General features: G+C 43.2%; 1 protein-coding gene across 1 annotated transcript in view; it reads right to left on the bottom strand.

The window, feature by feature from the left end:
- The window catches only part of DPT (dermatopontin), a 34,111-nt gene extending 18,884 nt beyond the window's left edge, over positions 1-15,227 (bottom strand). Inside the window, exon 1 of the mRNA XM_043485138.1 lies at positions 14,613-15,227. Within this exon, the coding sequence (XP_043341073.1) occupies positions 14,613-14,917 (305 nt within the window). The 5' untranslated portion in view covers positions 14,918-15,227. The remainder of the gene's footprint in view (positions 1-14,612) is intronic.
- Positions 15,228-16,479: the final 1,252 nt, after the last annotated feature.

Here is a 16,479-nt window from a genome sequence, read left to right as displayed (position 1 = left end):
TGAATTCTCTGCCGGCTGCCAACCAGGCAGCTGACCCCACAGTCCTGTAGGGGAAGTCTGTGTGTGTCACTGTCTCAAACGCCGCCTAAAATAACACTGCCTTGTGAAGATTATTTAGACACTACTTGCCCAGGGCCCAAGGACATATGATGAAAGCTAGTTAACCAAACAGAGCTCACCTCCCCCCGTTTCTATCCCACTGCTTTCACATTTTGGTAGAGTGAGCCTGTACCAGAGCTTGGCAGTGCATGTGGCCAATGTGATGAAAGTATTCCTTCTAGAATTGGATTTTTGTAAGGGGACATTTTCACATTCATGTAGAAGCAGTATAGCAGGGTAGTTAAGAGCATAGGCTATGTTGCTGGACTGCTACTCCAACCATTCCTGACTGTATCACCTTTGACAGGCTTCATACCCTCTAAAGGCCTCAGTTTTCTCATCTGTAAGAGGGGCATACTAACAGTATGTACTTATAAAAGTTACTGTGAAGACCAAATGAAGCAATGCATAGGCAACTCCGGGGCTTCCCTGGTGGCTCAGATAGTAAAGAATCTACCTGCAAAAGAGGAGATGTGGGTTTAATCACTCATGCAGGTCAGGAAGATCCCCTGGAGAAGGGAATGGTTATCCACACCAGTATGGTTGCCTGGAGAATACCCTATGGACAGGGGAGCCTGGAGGGCTACAGTCCATTGGGTTGCAAAGAGTCGGACACGGACTCTTTTGCTTCTCTAAAGCAAAGCTCACAGAGGTTGGCTGTCCTAATTGCTGATACATCCACCCCGCAGCACAGTTACTTGAGTACTTATTGCTGCCAGTAGATGGTAAAGTCCTTAAAGGAGAAAGATCACTTAATCTTCAGTTTTAATTCCCACAGGGCCTGACATGGGAGTCCAGCAAATGTGTCATGAAAGAATGAATGAACAAATGAATGATCATGGAAGAATGAATGAACAAATGAATGATCAGGGCAACTTCCATTACCAGAGGCGGAATGCACTTCTTTTGTCTTAATTTTTGGTTGTGTCGGGTCTCAGTTGTGGCACTCAGGATCCTTGTTTCGGCATGCAGGTTTCTCTCTAGTTGAGGTGTGCTGGTTCCTTTGTCCTATGACATGCGGGATGTCAGGTTCCCAATCAGAGATTGAACCCTCATTGTCCTGCATTGCAAGGTGGACTCTTAACACTGGACCATCAGGGAAGTCCCCCAGGATGCACTTGTAAGAGTCCATCATTCAAATCCAAGAGGGACTCTGAAACTCTCTCCAAGCAGTTCTCAGAAACTCAGATGAGCAATACCTCTTCCCACTTCTAACTTCTCCTTCAGGAACAGAGCCTGCTCCAGGAAGAGGGTGCAAAATGAATGTAGCTTTGAGCGTTCCTCTCCTCCACTCCTCTCCCTTTCAATCACCTTTTCAAAACATACTTAATAATAAGATCCACCTAAAGATTTGGCCACAAACTGCAGGATTCCAAACACAGGAGCCAGGCAGGTGAGAAGGGGAATGAAGGGAGCTTATCAACAGGAGGGGAGGGAGGGGGAGTTGGAGAAAGCTTGCATTACTAAAGTGATTCAAATTCAATTTTCTTTTTTTTTTTTAAGTTGTGGAAAAGACATCCTTGAGGCTCTGCTTCACTGCCCGGTGCATGGCTGTTGTTCTTGAATGGTCGGCAGAAAAGAGGATGGGCCCAAGACTGCAGCTTTTCTGGTAAAGGATGATAGGACCCAGCTGAGCCCCAGGCACAGGTCCCCTGAGAACATTTCCTCAGAGTCTGAGGGCCCTGGGGTTCCTTGCTTCTGGACTCTCTCCTCTCCCTTTGAAAAGACATTCTTTCTCATCAACCCTTTGAAGGCTGGAGGCTCAGATTCACAAACTCGAGCACTGTGAGCCCTGTTCCACCTGACACTGGAGACTTTCTAGAAGGAAAATCACCAGGCAGTTGTTCCTCTTCTGACAACAATGGTCATGGACATTTTCTGAGAAGATGGCCTTTCTGAAAGTGGTTTCTCTTAACAAAATGTGGAAGCAACAGGATTCAGGAGAAAGAGTCCTTGTTGAGGGATTGGCAGACATTGAGTTCTGGTCCTAGCTGTGACCTTCACATTCTGTGTGGAGCCTCACCTAGGTCACTGTGAGAATCAAGTGAAATAACACCTGCAAAGCTCTTGGCCAAGATAGAAACAGGAAGAGCAAGGATCCAAACTCAGATTTTTCTGAGGCCAAAGCTCCTGCTCAGGAACTCCCAGGGAGCCCAAAATGTTGCTCCATGATGGTCCTTCTGCTTTCTGGTCCATTCTCCAGGCAGGCTTTGTCCCTGCTGCTGTGTCCTTCCCTGGGTCCAGGGCCACTGGTCAGGCTGTGTGACAGTGGCCAGGATGGGAAGCAGTGCACGTGTCTGGTTTTGCCAGTGAACTCCTCTGTGAAGTTTTAGTCTCTCTTTCCAGTCTCTGCTGGTCTCAGTCCAGACCCACAGAAAACCCAGATTCTTAGCAAGTTGGAGGTGGCATTGGGTTGAGTGGGGAACAGCGTAAGGAAAGCAGCATCAACTTGGTGAAGAGCTTTCAGAATCCCATCAAGTGGATGGGCTGATTGGGCTTGTCTCTTCTTCCAGCTCCACAGACTGTGTTTCCATGTCTGCTAGTCAGCCTTCAACTCCATGACAAAGAAGGAATACAAGCAACTTTTCCCATCGTCTAGGCCGGTGGCCACTCCCTGTGACTAGAATACCATGTGGCTCAGCCTCTTACTCCCCAACATTGCTCTTCCAATCCAGTTGGGTAAGGGTTTAAATTTCACCAAGGGAGACTCATTCCTTTAGAGTAAAGCTTTGACTCCTGTTAATTCTCTTTTCCCCAGAATATTCTTTGAGTTGCTATCAGACATGTATAACATGCTCCACAGATTTTCAGAATGTTTGTTAAGTCAACAAATATTCATTAAAATCTACTCTATGTCAAGCGCTGTACTTGGTCTGGAATGTTTTCCAGACAACTGTACTGGTAAGGGACATCAAAGATGATACAGATGTTGGACAGAAGAAATAGATTGGTACTAAAGACAAAGATGAGAAACAAGAAACTGCCTGGGGATGGTGGGGCAATGAAATGGCAAGGGACAAAGACAAACCAGTTTGGGGGCAAGTTTACTATTCAAAGGAGCTTTACAAGTTTTGGATTTTTCTCTCAAGCCCCAACAGAATGACTCCATGTCCCTTCTTGTTCTTTCTGCTGATATTTATGCCTACCTCCACAAAAATGTGGGCTTCCCTGGTAGCTCAGACAGTAAAGAATTTGCCTGCAATGCAGGAGACCTGGATTCAATCCCTGAGTTGGGAAGATCCCCTGGAGAGGGCATGACAACACCTCAGTATTCTTGCCCGGAGAATCCCCATGAACAGAGGAGCCTGGTGGGCTAGAGTCCATGGAGTCTCAAAGAGTCAGACATGACTGAGCAACTAAGCATAGCACAGTACAGCCACAAAATGGGGATGACAACTTTAAGCCTGGAGATTAAAGAGATGTTATATGTCAAGTGTCTACCCCAGAGCCTGGTACAAAGTATGTTATGAAAAGACAGAAAAGGTAGTGGTTGTTACTATTACTGTTATCAAAAATATTTGCAATTAAATGGAAGGAGAAGCTACATCTGGGCCAAGAATTGTTCCAGGTGCCTTCTACAGTCTTCCAGGGAATTGAAAATTCTTCCATTAGGAGAATTTTGTAAAGACTGAAGTAAATAGAAATCTGAAGGTATAATGTCTGGTGGATATAGGAATGAATCAGAACTTTGATCACCAAAGAAACATGCAGTCTTTCAGTATCCTGATAGAAGATTATAGGTTTTCTGTTGACTAAGTCAGACACTTTCTGTCAAGTGGTGGTTTCGGTTGGTCTAATTGGTAGCAGCACTTGTTGAAATTAGTCATCTGTTTTTCCAGAAGGAGCTCATAGTAGAGGACTCCCTTCTAACCTCACCATATACACCTCATTAACTTCTTTGGATGAAGACTGGGCTTTGGTGCAGTTGGTGGTTTTGCATTTTAATTGCTCATTATCTCTTCTGTTCTACATTATTGTACAGTACCCACTTTTCATCTCCTGTAACAATTTGTTTTAAAAATGGAATGGTTTAGTTATGCCTAAGTAGAGAATCGTATGAGGAAATACTGTCAAGAAGGTTTTTTTTTTTTTTTTCTGTTTAACTTCCATGGAACTTCAAAGCAATTAACATAACCAAGCTGGTGCAAATGATTCTCAACACTTGATTTGGATATTTTGAGTATGTCGATTATTTCCCACACAGTATAGCATTGATTGTTCTCAACTAATGTCTCAGTTTGATCACTATCAGATTCAACGGGTCCACTTGACCATGGAGCAATGTCCTATGAGAAATCTTTAGCACAAAACTTCATAAATCACTTCTGACATGTTTGATCAGTCACAGCACTGTCTCCATACACTGCACAAATCCATTTGGGTTTTTTTTTGCATTTCAGCTGCTTTTTTTGCCTTTCATGAAATCATAAAGCATAATATGCCAAAAATGTTGCTTTACTTCTTCCATCTTCAATATCAAAATGGCTGAACAAAAATTTACCAATTTTGATATTTATTTTTAAATCCACACTGATATGACAGCTATTACAATACAGTCTAACAAAATTGTTTCAAGTGACATTAAAAACAACTAAGCACTACTAGAGACATCTTATGGAAAAAACTGAACGAACTTTTTGACCAACCCAATAGTGATTTTGCCTTGCAGTATTATTGTGAAGCTCAAATAAGATTAGACCATGAGTAACTCAGGGGCATAGACTGTATGTTATTCATCTTCATATTCCTGGAGTCTGGCAAAGTTTGTGATAATATGTATTTGGTAGTGAATAAATAGGCAAATGCATGAGGAATAGTTTATAAATTATACAGCACCATATCAATTAGAATTAGGGTAACAGCACATATACGTCATACCTGCTTCATTGATTTTTCAATTGTTTCAGTCCCACCTTTGTTTTTGAAGTCTGTGAGTTTGCTTCTGTTTTGTAAATAAGTTCATTTGTATCAATTTTTTTTTAGATTACACATATCAGTGATATCATATGTTATTTGTCTTTCTCTGTCTGACTTACTTTACTTAGTATAATAATCTCTAGGTTCCTCTATGTTCCAGCAAATGGCATAAGTTCATTCTTTTTCATGGCTGAGTAGTATTCCATTGTATATATGTAGTGAGGAGAGGGGATAAATTAGGAGTCTGTGGTTAACATATATACACTACTGTAACAAAATAGATACTCAACAAGGATCTCCTGTATAGCATAGGGACATCTACTCAGTATCCTGTAATCACCTATATGAAAAAAAAATTGAGAAAGAATGTATCTATATATATATGTAATTGAATCACTTTGCTGTACACTGGGACCTAACACATTGTCCATAAGCTTTACTACAATATAAAATAAAATAAAATAATTTAAAAATGTAACCGAAGTGGTTCCCTGTGCAGGAAGATCTGCAGGCTTCTTTGTTGGGGTCACTGAGGACATTGGCTGGGGTTTGAGCTGCTCAGTGAACTAACTAGTCTTTTTTTAAGGTTTATCTTTTCTTTTTTCTTAATGTGAACCATTTTTAAGTCTTTATTGAATGTTACAATATTGCTCTTGCTGTTTATGTTCTGGTTTTTTGACCATGAGACATGTGAGATCTTAGATCCCAACTAGGGATCGAATCCACACCCCAGCATTGGAAGGTAGATTCTTAACCACTGACTGTCAAAGAAGCCCCTAACTAGTCTTATTTGATCTTTCACTACACATTTAGTGGATCCCACAATGTGACAGTATTATTCTAGTGCTGAAAAATATTCTATACAGTGGTGAATGAGACAAAATCCTTACATCCATGAAGCTTATATTTTGAAGGGAACAAACTATAAAAATACAAACCCAGTAAGGACAAGTGCACTACAAGAAACATAAAGCAGATTGGGAAGCAGAGGGTGAAAGACATTGGTGTAGAGGAGCTGATTTGGGAAAACCAGGTGAGCGCAGTATATGCTTAACGGCCAGCATAATGAATCATGATGGACTGCTCTTTACTAGACAGGACCTTGGTCTCAATTAGAACCACACTGTGGAAAAGTGAGTTCCTGGTGTTAAAAAGGTGAAATAGAAATCTCAATTAAACAGAGTCAGGAAACCACTGCAATATTGTAAAGTAATTAGCCTCCAACTAATAAAAACAAATGGAAAAAATAAACAAATAAAATGCTACTCTCTGGGGGGTGGGGGGGAAACTAGAGTCAGGAGAGGGACCGGAAGGGGGAGGTCTCATACCCTGTGATGCTGCTCAACCAATGAGAGTTTGTCACAAGGGAACCAATGAAAAACCATGGACTCTATGTTAAATGTAGTCCTCCCAACTCCTTTTACCCCCACAAAAGCATTCTCTTCATTTTGTAGGGACTTGCACATGCCTCACCATGGCTGTAGACCCCAAATTGTAATCATTTGCTCATCCCAACCAAACCCATTGTTTTCTGGAGATATAACTGGCAGTCTATTTATTTTAGGTCAACATTTTGGTATTCCATTGGGGGATCCAGTGAAGATCCTTGATTACTTTGAGGCTTGTGAGCAAACAGATGTGGTACCCACATTGAACTTGTTGATGCTCACTGCTTTTCTAACTGACCCTGAGATTTTTAAGCAAATCTTTCTCCTGGATCTGAGCTTCACCCTCGTTGCATTTTGAAGCTTTCCAGGTTTTATTCAGGATCTGTTTTAAGGTTTTATCTTTTCCGGTTAAGACCTTGTTCCCGTATGACAATATTCATTTGGCACTTTGACTCAATTTTTGAAATCAGACTGATACAGCTGGAAGTGGCTGGCCATCAGCCCATTCCTTGGGAAGGGTGGGGGGGCTGTCCTACTGGAAGTATGCTGAGTAGCTTCCTGTCTCTCTCACGGCCAGACTGCTGTCTTAGAACTCGCTGATACTAGACCTGCATGCAGTGTGGGTTATTCGAGCTAAGTTGTTTGAAAATAATTCTCTTACACTAGAGAAAACAGCTCTGAGAAAATGGTGTCCCGGTTATTTAAATATTTTGAGGGTACCCCTTCTGTACAGCGATCCTGGTCCATTTTATGTTTGACCACCAAGGTTATTCTTCATGTTCATGTCTAACTAAATTGGATTGACCTAACCAAAGGCAATTTAGAATACCAATGACCATTATGGGAGAACTTTTGAAATCCCTAAGCATACTTTTCTCAAAACCAAATTGGACAACCATCGCTCTAAATTTTCCAAAGCTAAGTGAAAAGCCTATTCTGGTGGGTATTTTGAGGCTTCCAAATATTATCAGGAGACTAAAATTGCTCCTCTGCAAAGTAAAATGTTAAGACTAATGGAGGAAAATGTTTAAAGAAAGATAACATGGCTCCCAAAGCCTCGGGTTCTTCTTCCTTGGCTTCTCTGTCTCCCACTCCAACTCTGTACCACCTTGTCTCTCTCCCTCAGCACCCCCTGCTCAGAGCCCACCCTCAGTGCCATCTGTCTCCTTCTCTATTTGGCCGTCTACACCTCCTGTGTGTATTTGTGTGCTCAGTCACTTCAGGCGTGTCTGACTCTGTGACCCTATGGACTGTAGCCCACCAGGCTCCTCTGTCCGTGGGATTCTCCAAGCAAGAATACTGGAGTGGGTTGCCATGCCCTCCTCCAGGGATCTTCCTGACCCAGGGATCAATCCTGCATCTCATGTGACTCCTGCATTGCAGGTAGATTCTTTACCGCTGAGGCCCTGGGGAAGCCCCTATATCTCCTATAGACCTCCAACCCCCCAATACTGATTCTCTTGCCAGACTTCCTCTTTTCTCTGAAGGTCTTCCCATTCCCTTTTCCTCTGAACTGATCAGAAACTGTCTCTTTCAAATTAAGCCTTTTGGGGACCCAGAGGCTCAACCCTTAATCTCTAATATTTCCTGAACTAAAGCTGAACTGCAAGCCACAGTCAAATTTTTCCCAAAGTAACTGAAGATCCTCATAGATTTGCTGAGTACTTTAGTCATTCAAACTTATCAACCTGGTTTCTTCAACATATATCAGCCAGTTCATATGCTTGTCAGTGAAGACAATGACCAAATTCTAATGAAAATAACTAATACAGAAAACCCTGAAAGGTCTCTAGAATTGCAACTCTGAGACCAGCATACTAACTTACTATGTGTTCAGGCTCAGGCAATCACTAGCCGTATTCAGTGAGTTATTACAAGGGCTTTTCTAAAGCCTGTTGATTGGAACAAAATTCAGGCTGGCACACAAAAATTTGACGAATGTGTTTATGACTATTACAACTGACTTCAGATTATTTTTAAAGCAAATTCTGATCTTTCTCCAGATGTTGATTCCATTTGGGTAGCTCTAAACTGAACTAAAAAGCCTCTTGATGAAAGTGAAAGAGGAGAGTGAAAAAGTTGGCTTAAAGCTCAACATTCAGAAAACTAAGATCATGGCATCTGGTCCCAACACTTCATGGCAAATAGATGGGGAGACAGTGGAAACAGTGTCAGACTTTATTTTTGGGGGCTCCAAAATCACTGCAGATGGTGATTGCAGCCATGAAATTAAAAGACCCTTACTCCTTGGAAGGAAAGTTATGACCAGCATATGAAAAGCAGAGACGTTACTTTGCCAACAAAGGTCCATCTAGTCAAGGCTATGGTTTTTCCAGTGGTCATATATGGATGTGAGAATTGGACTGTGAAGAAAGCTGAGCACCGAAAAAATTGATGCTTTTGAACTGTGGTGTTGGAGAAGACTTTTGAGAGTCCCTTGGACTACAAGGAGATCCAACCAGTCCATCCTAAAGGAGATCAGTCCTGGGTGTTCATTGGAAGGACTGATGCTGAAGCTGAAACTCCAATACTTTGGCCACCTCATGCGAAAGAGTTGACTCATTGGAAAAGACCCTGATGCTGGCAGGGATTGGAGGCAGGAGAAGAAGGGGATGACAGAGAATGAGATGGCTGGATGGCATCACCGACTGGATGGACATGAGTTTGAGTAAACTCCAGGAGTTGGTGATGGACAGGGAGGCCTGGGTGTGCTGCGATTCATGGGGTTGCAAAGAGTTGGACGCGACTGAGCGACTGAACTGAACTGAAACTGTGTTTAGTAACAGGCTGATCTGAGACCTCTCCCTTCTAGTAAAAAGAACTAGCATGGAATAGGAAGCTGTCCACTCCAGACTCTGTTAACCTAATATACCAGCACTCTCTTACTTTAGATGAGTCACCTAAAAGGAAGACTGCCAAAATTCTTAATCTTCAACTTCAGCAAATGAAGACCCCTAAGTGAACCCCCTCCCCTAAATTTCTGCTATTTTTGCAAAAAGTCAGGACATTGGAAAATAATTTGCTACAAATTTAAGGACTTCAGTTCCCTTCAGTCCTTTAATCGACCTTTCCAACATCCTCCCAGTCCTCAATGACTGGACTCCTGGGAACAAAAGGAGCTCATCCCAATCATCCCTCTTAACTGACTTGAAGAAAATGTGTCCAGGTTGGGGGTGAATCTCTTCCAGTTCTGACACTGGAGCCACGTTCCGGGTACTGAACCGCACAACTTAAATCAGACCTTGCCTTGTAGTACTAAAACAATTCAAACAATGGGAGATCTCTGATAAACCTCAAGAGGTTTCTGTCTCTGAATATATTCCCTTTTGTTTAGGCCTTTTAAGAGCACATATCTTTTTCCCTTATTTTCTTTTCCCTTCCCTTTATTAGGTGAAGACTTCTTAGAGAAGAATACAGGTGCAAGTGCCTGCTCAGTCTCTAAGTCATATCTGACTCTCTGCGACCTGTAGGACTCTAGCCCACCAGGCATCTCTGTCTATGGGATTTGCCAGGCAAGAATACTGGAGGGGGTTGCCATTTCCTTCTCCAGGGGAATCTTCCCAACCCAGGGATTGAAACTGTGTCTCCCTCATTGGCAGGTGGTTTCTTTACCATTGAGTCACCAGAAAAGCCAGAGAAATATACAGGACTTTTTCCTAAAAGAAGAAAATAATTCTAGAATTTGAGAGTAGTCATCAAAGCAGCCAACCAGGTGATTTAAGTGACTCTTTGACATCTTTTATTTGTTTTGTTTTTGATGGTACTAGAGCTGATTCTGGAAACAACTGATCATCTGCTTCTACTGAATCAACTACCAGCCTCTTTGTGGCAAAATCTCCAGCTGAGATCAGCAAAATTCACAGTCCACTGCACATCAAGGTTCAAATAGATCCCTTAATTTCTTTCCAGAATTAATCAATATCCAATAAGTAAAGAAGTCCTTCAAAGCATAAAAATCATATTAGATTATAAGGCTCAACACCTCATTGTTGCTTATACTAGTCCCTATATGTTATGTTATTTGCTCAGTCATATCCAACTCTTTGCAACCCTCTGGAATGTAGTCTGCCAGGCTCCTATGTCCATGGGGTTCTCCAGGCAAGAATACTGGAGTGGGTAGCCATTCACTTCTCCAGGGGATCTTCCTGACCTGGGATTGAACACTGGTATCCCACTTACAGGCAGACTCTTTACCATCTGAGCCACAGGGGATCCCAATGCTCCTGTTTTACTGATGAGAAAACTCAAGGACTGAGAGTGGAGGTTTGTCCAGAACCATTTAACCATTTTTGTACCTCAGTAGAAGCTCTCCTGAATTCCCATCACACTGAACATTTCTCAGTCAGCTGCCTCACCTCATAAGAAGTCCTTTGGCTCACTGTTCCTCGCACCACTCATTTATGTTGTAATAATCTTGACTCTGCTACTCTTTTCCCTCTGGCACTGATGAAGTTCCTCATGATTGCTTAACACTGATGGGTGACCTACTGACTCCTTGTGATGATCTTTAGGAAGTTCTCTGGGTAACTGTGATTACTCTTGGTTCACTGACAGTTCTTATTTAAAAGATGACAACGGCATATACTGTGTGGGGTATGTTATTGCAACTTCTTATATTTTTGAGGTAGTACCTTTATCTATGGCTACTTCAGCTCAACAGGCTGAATCATATGCTCTTATGTGGGCCTGTACTTTTTATCCAAGGATAAAACTGCCAAAATTTATAATAATAGTAGATATGCTTTTCGAGTAGCTCATGATTTTGGAATTTGGTGGAAGTAATGTGGCTTCCTTTTGTCCATCACGTGGCTTATCTTTGGTGAATTCATAAATTCAAATAGTCAGCTCCAAAACAAGCTGCCATTTTGAAATGTATTCTTGGGAATTCTTTGAGGACCTGGGAAAAAAGCAAATGCCAGGAGACTGAATGTTCTTCTGAATTCAGACTCCATGTAAAGCTGACTTGCCTCTTTAATCAGCCTGGTCAAATTATAGATTCACAAAATCTTTGTTGACTGCCCATGATATGCCAGGAATTTGTTTTAGATATGTGTTAGAGTTCTCTTACACTTTGGCTTGTGAGCATCACAGTACCTCTCCCTAACAGCTTACAATATGGGTTTTACACATTTTTTTCTTTTTTTCCAGAATGAGAAACTGAATGCCCAAGACCACAGTGCTCAGAGATGACAGGAAAAGGAGCTGTGAATCAAAGTTTTCTGATTCTAAAACCAGAGCTCCTTCCACCACACTCCAGCTCAGCCTTGTTCCACATGGGACCCACATGTCCTACAGCTTGGGTCAACCCAAGTTTGAGAAGATTCCCTGAGAACAACTGGGGCATGCTCTGAGATGGCAAAATGCCACTCATGGGATCAAGGTAAAGCCTCCAAGCTGTTGTAAGTGGGAGCCAGCATGCACACTTCAGAATCTGGCATCTGAAGAAGTGATTTTTCAACAGAGAAGCCCTAGCAAACAGCCATGTTACAAGTCAACTCAGCCATGATGGAAGCACTTTTTAAAGACTGTGCTCCAATTAACAAGGGTCTTTAGCAGATCCTATGCATTTTTCTCTTATCTGTGTTTGAGACTCCACCACCCCCTTTAAAACTAAGCTTGCAAGCAAATGTAGTTATACAAGGCAGCCATATTGCACAAAACTATCAACTCTTCCCCCAGAACAGATTAAGAACCTGAAGTCAACTGGAAGATATAATTGCTCCCCAGTTTATGAAAGATGTCTCTCCTGATTTTTTCACTTAAACTGGAGCCTAAACTAAAAGCAATAATCATATAACAAAAATGCCTCTGGGGTAATCGGGATCAGTCCTGGGGCAGCTGAGTCCTACTGTTTTTCGTTTGTACATTTTGGTTTTTTAAACTGTGTGATTAATGGAGGAGGAGACAGAGACAACAGAGGGTAGAACAGGGGAAAGAAAAAAAAATCATTTGACTCTGCACAATCAAAAACGTGGAGGAAGTGAAGGTGGAGGAGAGACTGTGTCTGTCAGCTTCTCATTTGATTCCCATTGGCTAAACAAAATCATATAATTTGCACTCCCTCTTGTGCTTTTCTTCAAATAGTTTGGGAGTTAATGACAAACCAGTCACACGTTGGCAAGTTTGAAACTAAACACAATTTGCCTTCTCTCCCTAGCAGGGATAAACACAAAGATCAACAGAATGAAAGAACAATCCAGCTATATTTTCAGAGCAAAGCAGAGGTTAGGAGCCTTGGAGCCCTATGAGATTAGGCAGTCTAACTGCTCATTTTCTAAATGAGCTGAGAGCCTAGAGAGCTGAACCCATGGTCCAGGGTCACCAGGCAAGTTGTCTTCAGAAGCAGGATCTAAGTCCAGGCCTCCTGATTCAGAGTCCAGGGCTTTGGACTGGACAAGAAATCATCTGAGTGCTGTTTTGTGTGGCTCTAAAAGGGGGCATTAGAAAGGGGCCCCACCCATCTACCGGCCCCCTAAATTGGAGGACTAGACAGACAGTTGTAATTAGGTCATCCCTAGGCTCTGTGCCAGGCAATGGCCTGCCTACGGGAAGCCACTGGAGACTATCATTGAGGTGAGGCTGGACTCTGAGTCAGCCATCTGTCTGGAAGGGTTTTAGATAACTAAATATGCTCCCTGGAGGCAGTGGGGATGGATGAATAAGGCCTGAAGGGGCCCCCACCTGCAGCTGTGAACCGTTACCCCCATCCCTTCCGCAGGCTGGCTGAGCCCAGTTCTGGCAGTAATCAAGCTGACCCCATCCCTCCAGGACTAGCTTCTGCTGTCATCTTACAGAGCCCTCCCTCTGCAGGATGAAGAACTGCCCTGAGTCCAGTCCCTACCGCCCTGACCCATGCTGACTGAGCCCATGCAGTGGGGCAGCAGATTCTCAAGTAGCCTATCATCATGGCTAAGCACTTATGCTCTGGAGCTGAGACTCACTGGATCCAAATCCTGGATCAACCATTTTCCAGTTGAGGAAACCCCTGATCTCTAGACAGCAGTTTATCTACCTACAAAGTGACTTATAGATTTGTTCTGAGCATTAAATTAGAAAATCCGTATAAAGCACTCAACATGGTGCTTGGCTGGGTTAAGCAATCAATGACAGCTGTTTTTATTGCTTAGAAGTCCTCTTTTCGCCTGGCTCCTCCACCCATCAGTCTTTTCCTCTTGATCTCTCATCTCTGTGCTGGTAAGAGTGACACTCAGAATTTTGTGTTTGACCATCTCTAAGCCCCAATCCACCACATGTCCACAGAGACCCCTCAGTAGAATCTCCTCTGCACAGATGCCATAGCAGCAACCAGCCAGCTGGGCTTCCTCCTCCCCAGGCCAGCCTCCCCCTGAGCCTGCCCTCACCCTCTCCCCCAACCCACTCAGTGGCCTTGCCTGCATGCAGGCTGCTGTGACTAACTGGCCTCACAGTGCATAGCTCCTGGGATAGGCTCTGACCAAGTATTACTGTGAGACAGTCACACGCCGCAGTGGAGACACAGGCTCAGGCCATTTCTGTGTCGTTAACCATGGCAGAACCTAGTTGAATGAGAAGACGTCTCCCAAAAGATTTCAGTAAACTATTTCCCAGCAGTGAAACCCATTTTAAATGCAGACAGAGAAGGACCTTGGTACTCAAAACTGAGAGGGCACATTTAATTGGGATGGCAAAAAACTATTTCATTTCACTTCTCTTGGCTTAAATTTCTTTGACCCCTCTGCCCCACTCATTAGCCTTAAATCAATATTTCTCAAACTGTGGTGAAGATTCGGTTGTTTATTTTCCCCAGTCTATTGGGTACCAATACTTTTTTTGTAAGACAATCTGAATAAATTACTACCATACTAAAATGCCATTTGCATGTCACAGCAAAGTTGAATTGCTACAAAGTTTCGTAAAGACTTTCAGTTTCTGTACTTATCTTTGGCAAACTAGTAAATGTTTCACAAAGCCATACTGGCCCCTGGACCAAACTGAGAGCCACAAAGAAGTCCATCTGCCATGGACACCCCCTCTGCCCCATCGTGAGTTTTGGTCCTGTAATGTGGTCTGCTCAGCATCGACCCTGCCACACCCGGAGCATGCAATGGAAAGGATCCTGGTAGGATCTGCCCAGTCACCAGTGAGCTCTGTTCCCTGAGGGTCAAGCCTCCCCCAGCGAGAGGGGTATGCTGCTGCATCACCAGCCGTGTGCAGCACGCCGGCTCTTACCATTCCATTCCAGCCCTGTTGATCTCCTCCCACCAGCACTCCGAAGGCTCCCCCAGGCTCTGGGGTGTGGGCATGCAGGCGTAGTTCCACTGTCTGTCGGAACCTTCCTTCTTGTTGAAGATGCTCCTCACGGCCACCACCACCTGCCCATGGGGACATTGGTAGCTGAAGCCCTGCCGGTTCAGATTCACCCACCCATCATCACTGTAGTCATGGTACTGATGATAGGAGTACCCGTAGTCACCATACTGTCCCCAGGCCACGGTGACCAGTGGCAGAAGCACCCACAGAAGAGTGAGGTCCATGCCGCCTGGGCTTCTGGCAAAAAGTGTCACCCTATGTCTGCTGGGCTGCTGGTTTTATACAGCTGCTGCGGACATGTGGCTTCCAGATGTGGGTGAGCAGGCTCCAACTGCAATGTGTCATCGTTTAAGCAAAACTTTTCGGCGCGGAAATATTGGCCATAAGTACGTTCAGTTTGTTTTAAGGTGGAATTCTAAGAGAATGTAAGGAACACGCAAATGGAAGAAACTCCCAGAGAAGGAAAAAATTAGCAGTTAGATTATAAAAGCAAATGGCTTCACACTCCTTAGAAACAGTCACATGAATAAAAGCAGTGTGTTTGTCCCTCCTCTCTTAGCACCTCACCCCTCTCTGCCCCCCACTCCACCCACCACTAGCAAATCCCCGTATTTATCCTTCAAACCACCAACCACCCTTCCAGGACCACACAAATATGCAGAATGAGATTTCAAAACACCAAAATAATAGGATGAAGGAGCAGAATCATTTAGATTTCTGTAAGTCTGGAGGCCTGCTTTTTTAAATGATTTTCTCTGTGTGTGTGTGTGGTGTGGTAAGTCACATAATATAAAACATACTATTTTAACCATATTTAACTATACAGTTCAGTAGCACCAAGTACATTCACATTGCTGTGTAAATCTCACCAACAACCATCTCCCAAATTTTTCACTTTCCTAAACGGAAACTCTGTTCTCATTAAACACTAACTCCTCGTTCCCCCTCCCACTATCAGTCCGCAGCCCCTGGTCTCTGGCAGCTAACAAGGTACTTTCTGATTCTATGAATTTGACTGCTCTATGTATAAGTGGAGTCAAACAGTTTTTGTCTGTTCCTACTGTATATGGGAATGCATTTTAGGGTTAATTTAATAAATGTCCTACAAACAGATTATACCTTCTTTTTACCCCTGTGCTACACAGTAGGTTCTTGTTAGTTACCTGTTTTATATACTTCAATCCCAGTCTCCCATCCTAACCCTGCTTTCAAGTTCCCAGCCCAAGTTCTCTTTTAACTCTGAGTATGAGCATGGAATACGCTTCCCAGGTACTGTTAGTGGTAAAGAACCCGCCTAACGCAGGAGACATAAGAGACGCAGGTGTGATCCCTGGGTCAGGAAGATTCCCTGGAGGAGGGCATGGTAATCCACTTCAGTATTCTTGCCTAGAGAAGTCCATGGACAAAGGAGCCTGTAGGGATACAGCCCATAGAACTGCAAAGAGTTGGATGGGACTGAATGACTGAGCACGTGCGTAAGTATGGAATACCAATTTGCAAGCTACTCTGAGAATTTTAAAGTCACATATGGATTTACTATGGGCCTCTGGAAAGATAAATTTGGCATTATCTCTACACTTAAGCATCCTTCTGAGCTGCTGAAACTGGACCCAGCTACACCTAGAAACTGTGCTTGTCTGTTTAATACATAATGAGTTTAATCTGAATAAAGCCACATTTTATCCTTTGGTGGTTTTCCCTTTCATGCTTTCTTTTTAATGAGGCATAATTTACATATAATAAAAGTCATCTCTTCTGTGTTCAGCATACAGTCATTCATCCAGCA

The sequence above is a fragment of the Cervus canadensis genome, chromosome 13, assembly GCF_019320065.1.
Source record: "Cervus canadensis isolate Bull #8, Minnesota chromosome 13, ASM1932006v1, whole genome shotgun sequence".
NCBI lineage: Eukaryota > Metazoa > Chordata > Mammalia > Artiodactyla > Cervidae > Cervus > Cervus canadensis.
This window is presented reverse-complemented; position numbering and strand designations above follow the sequence as displayed.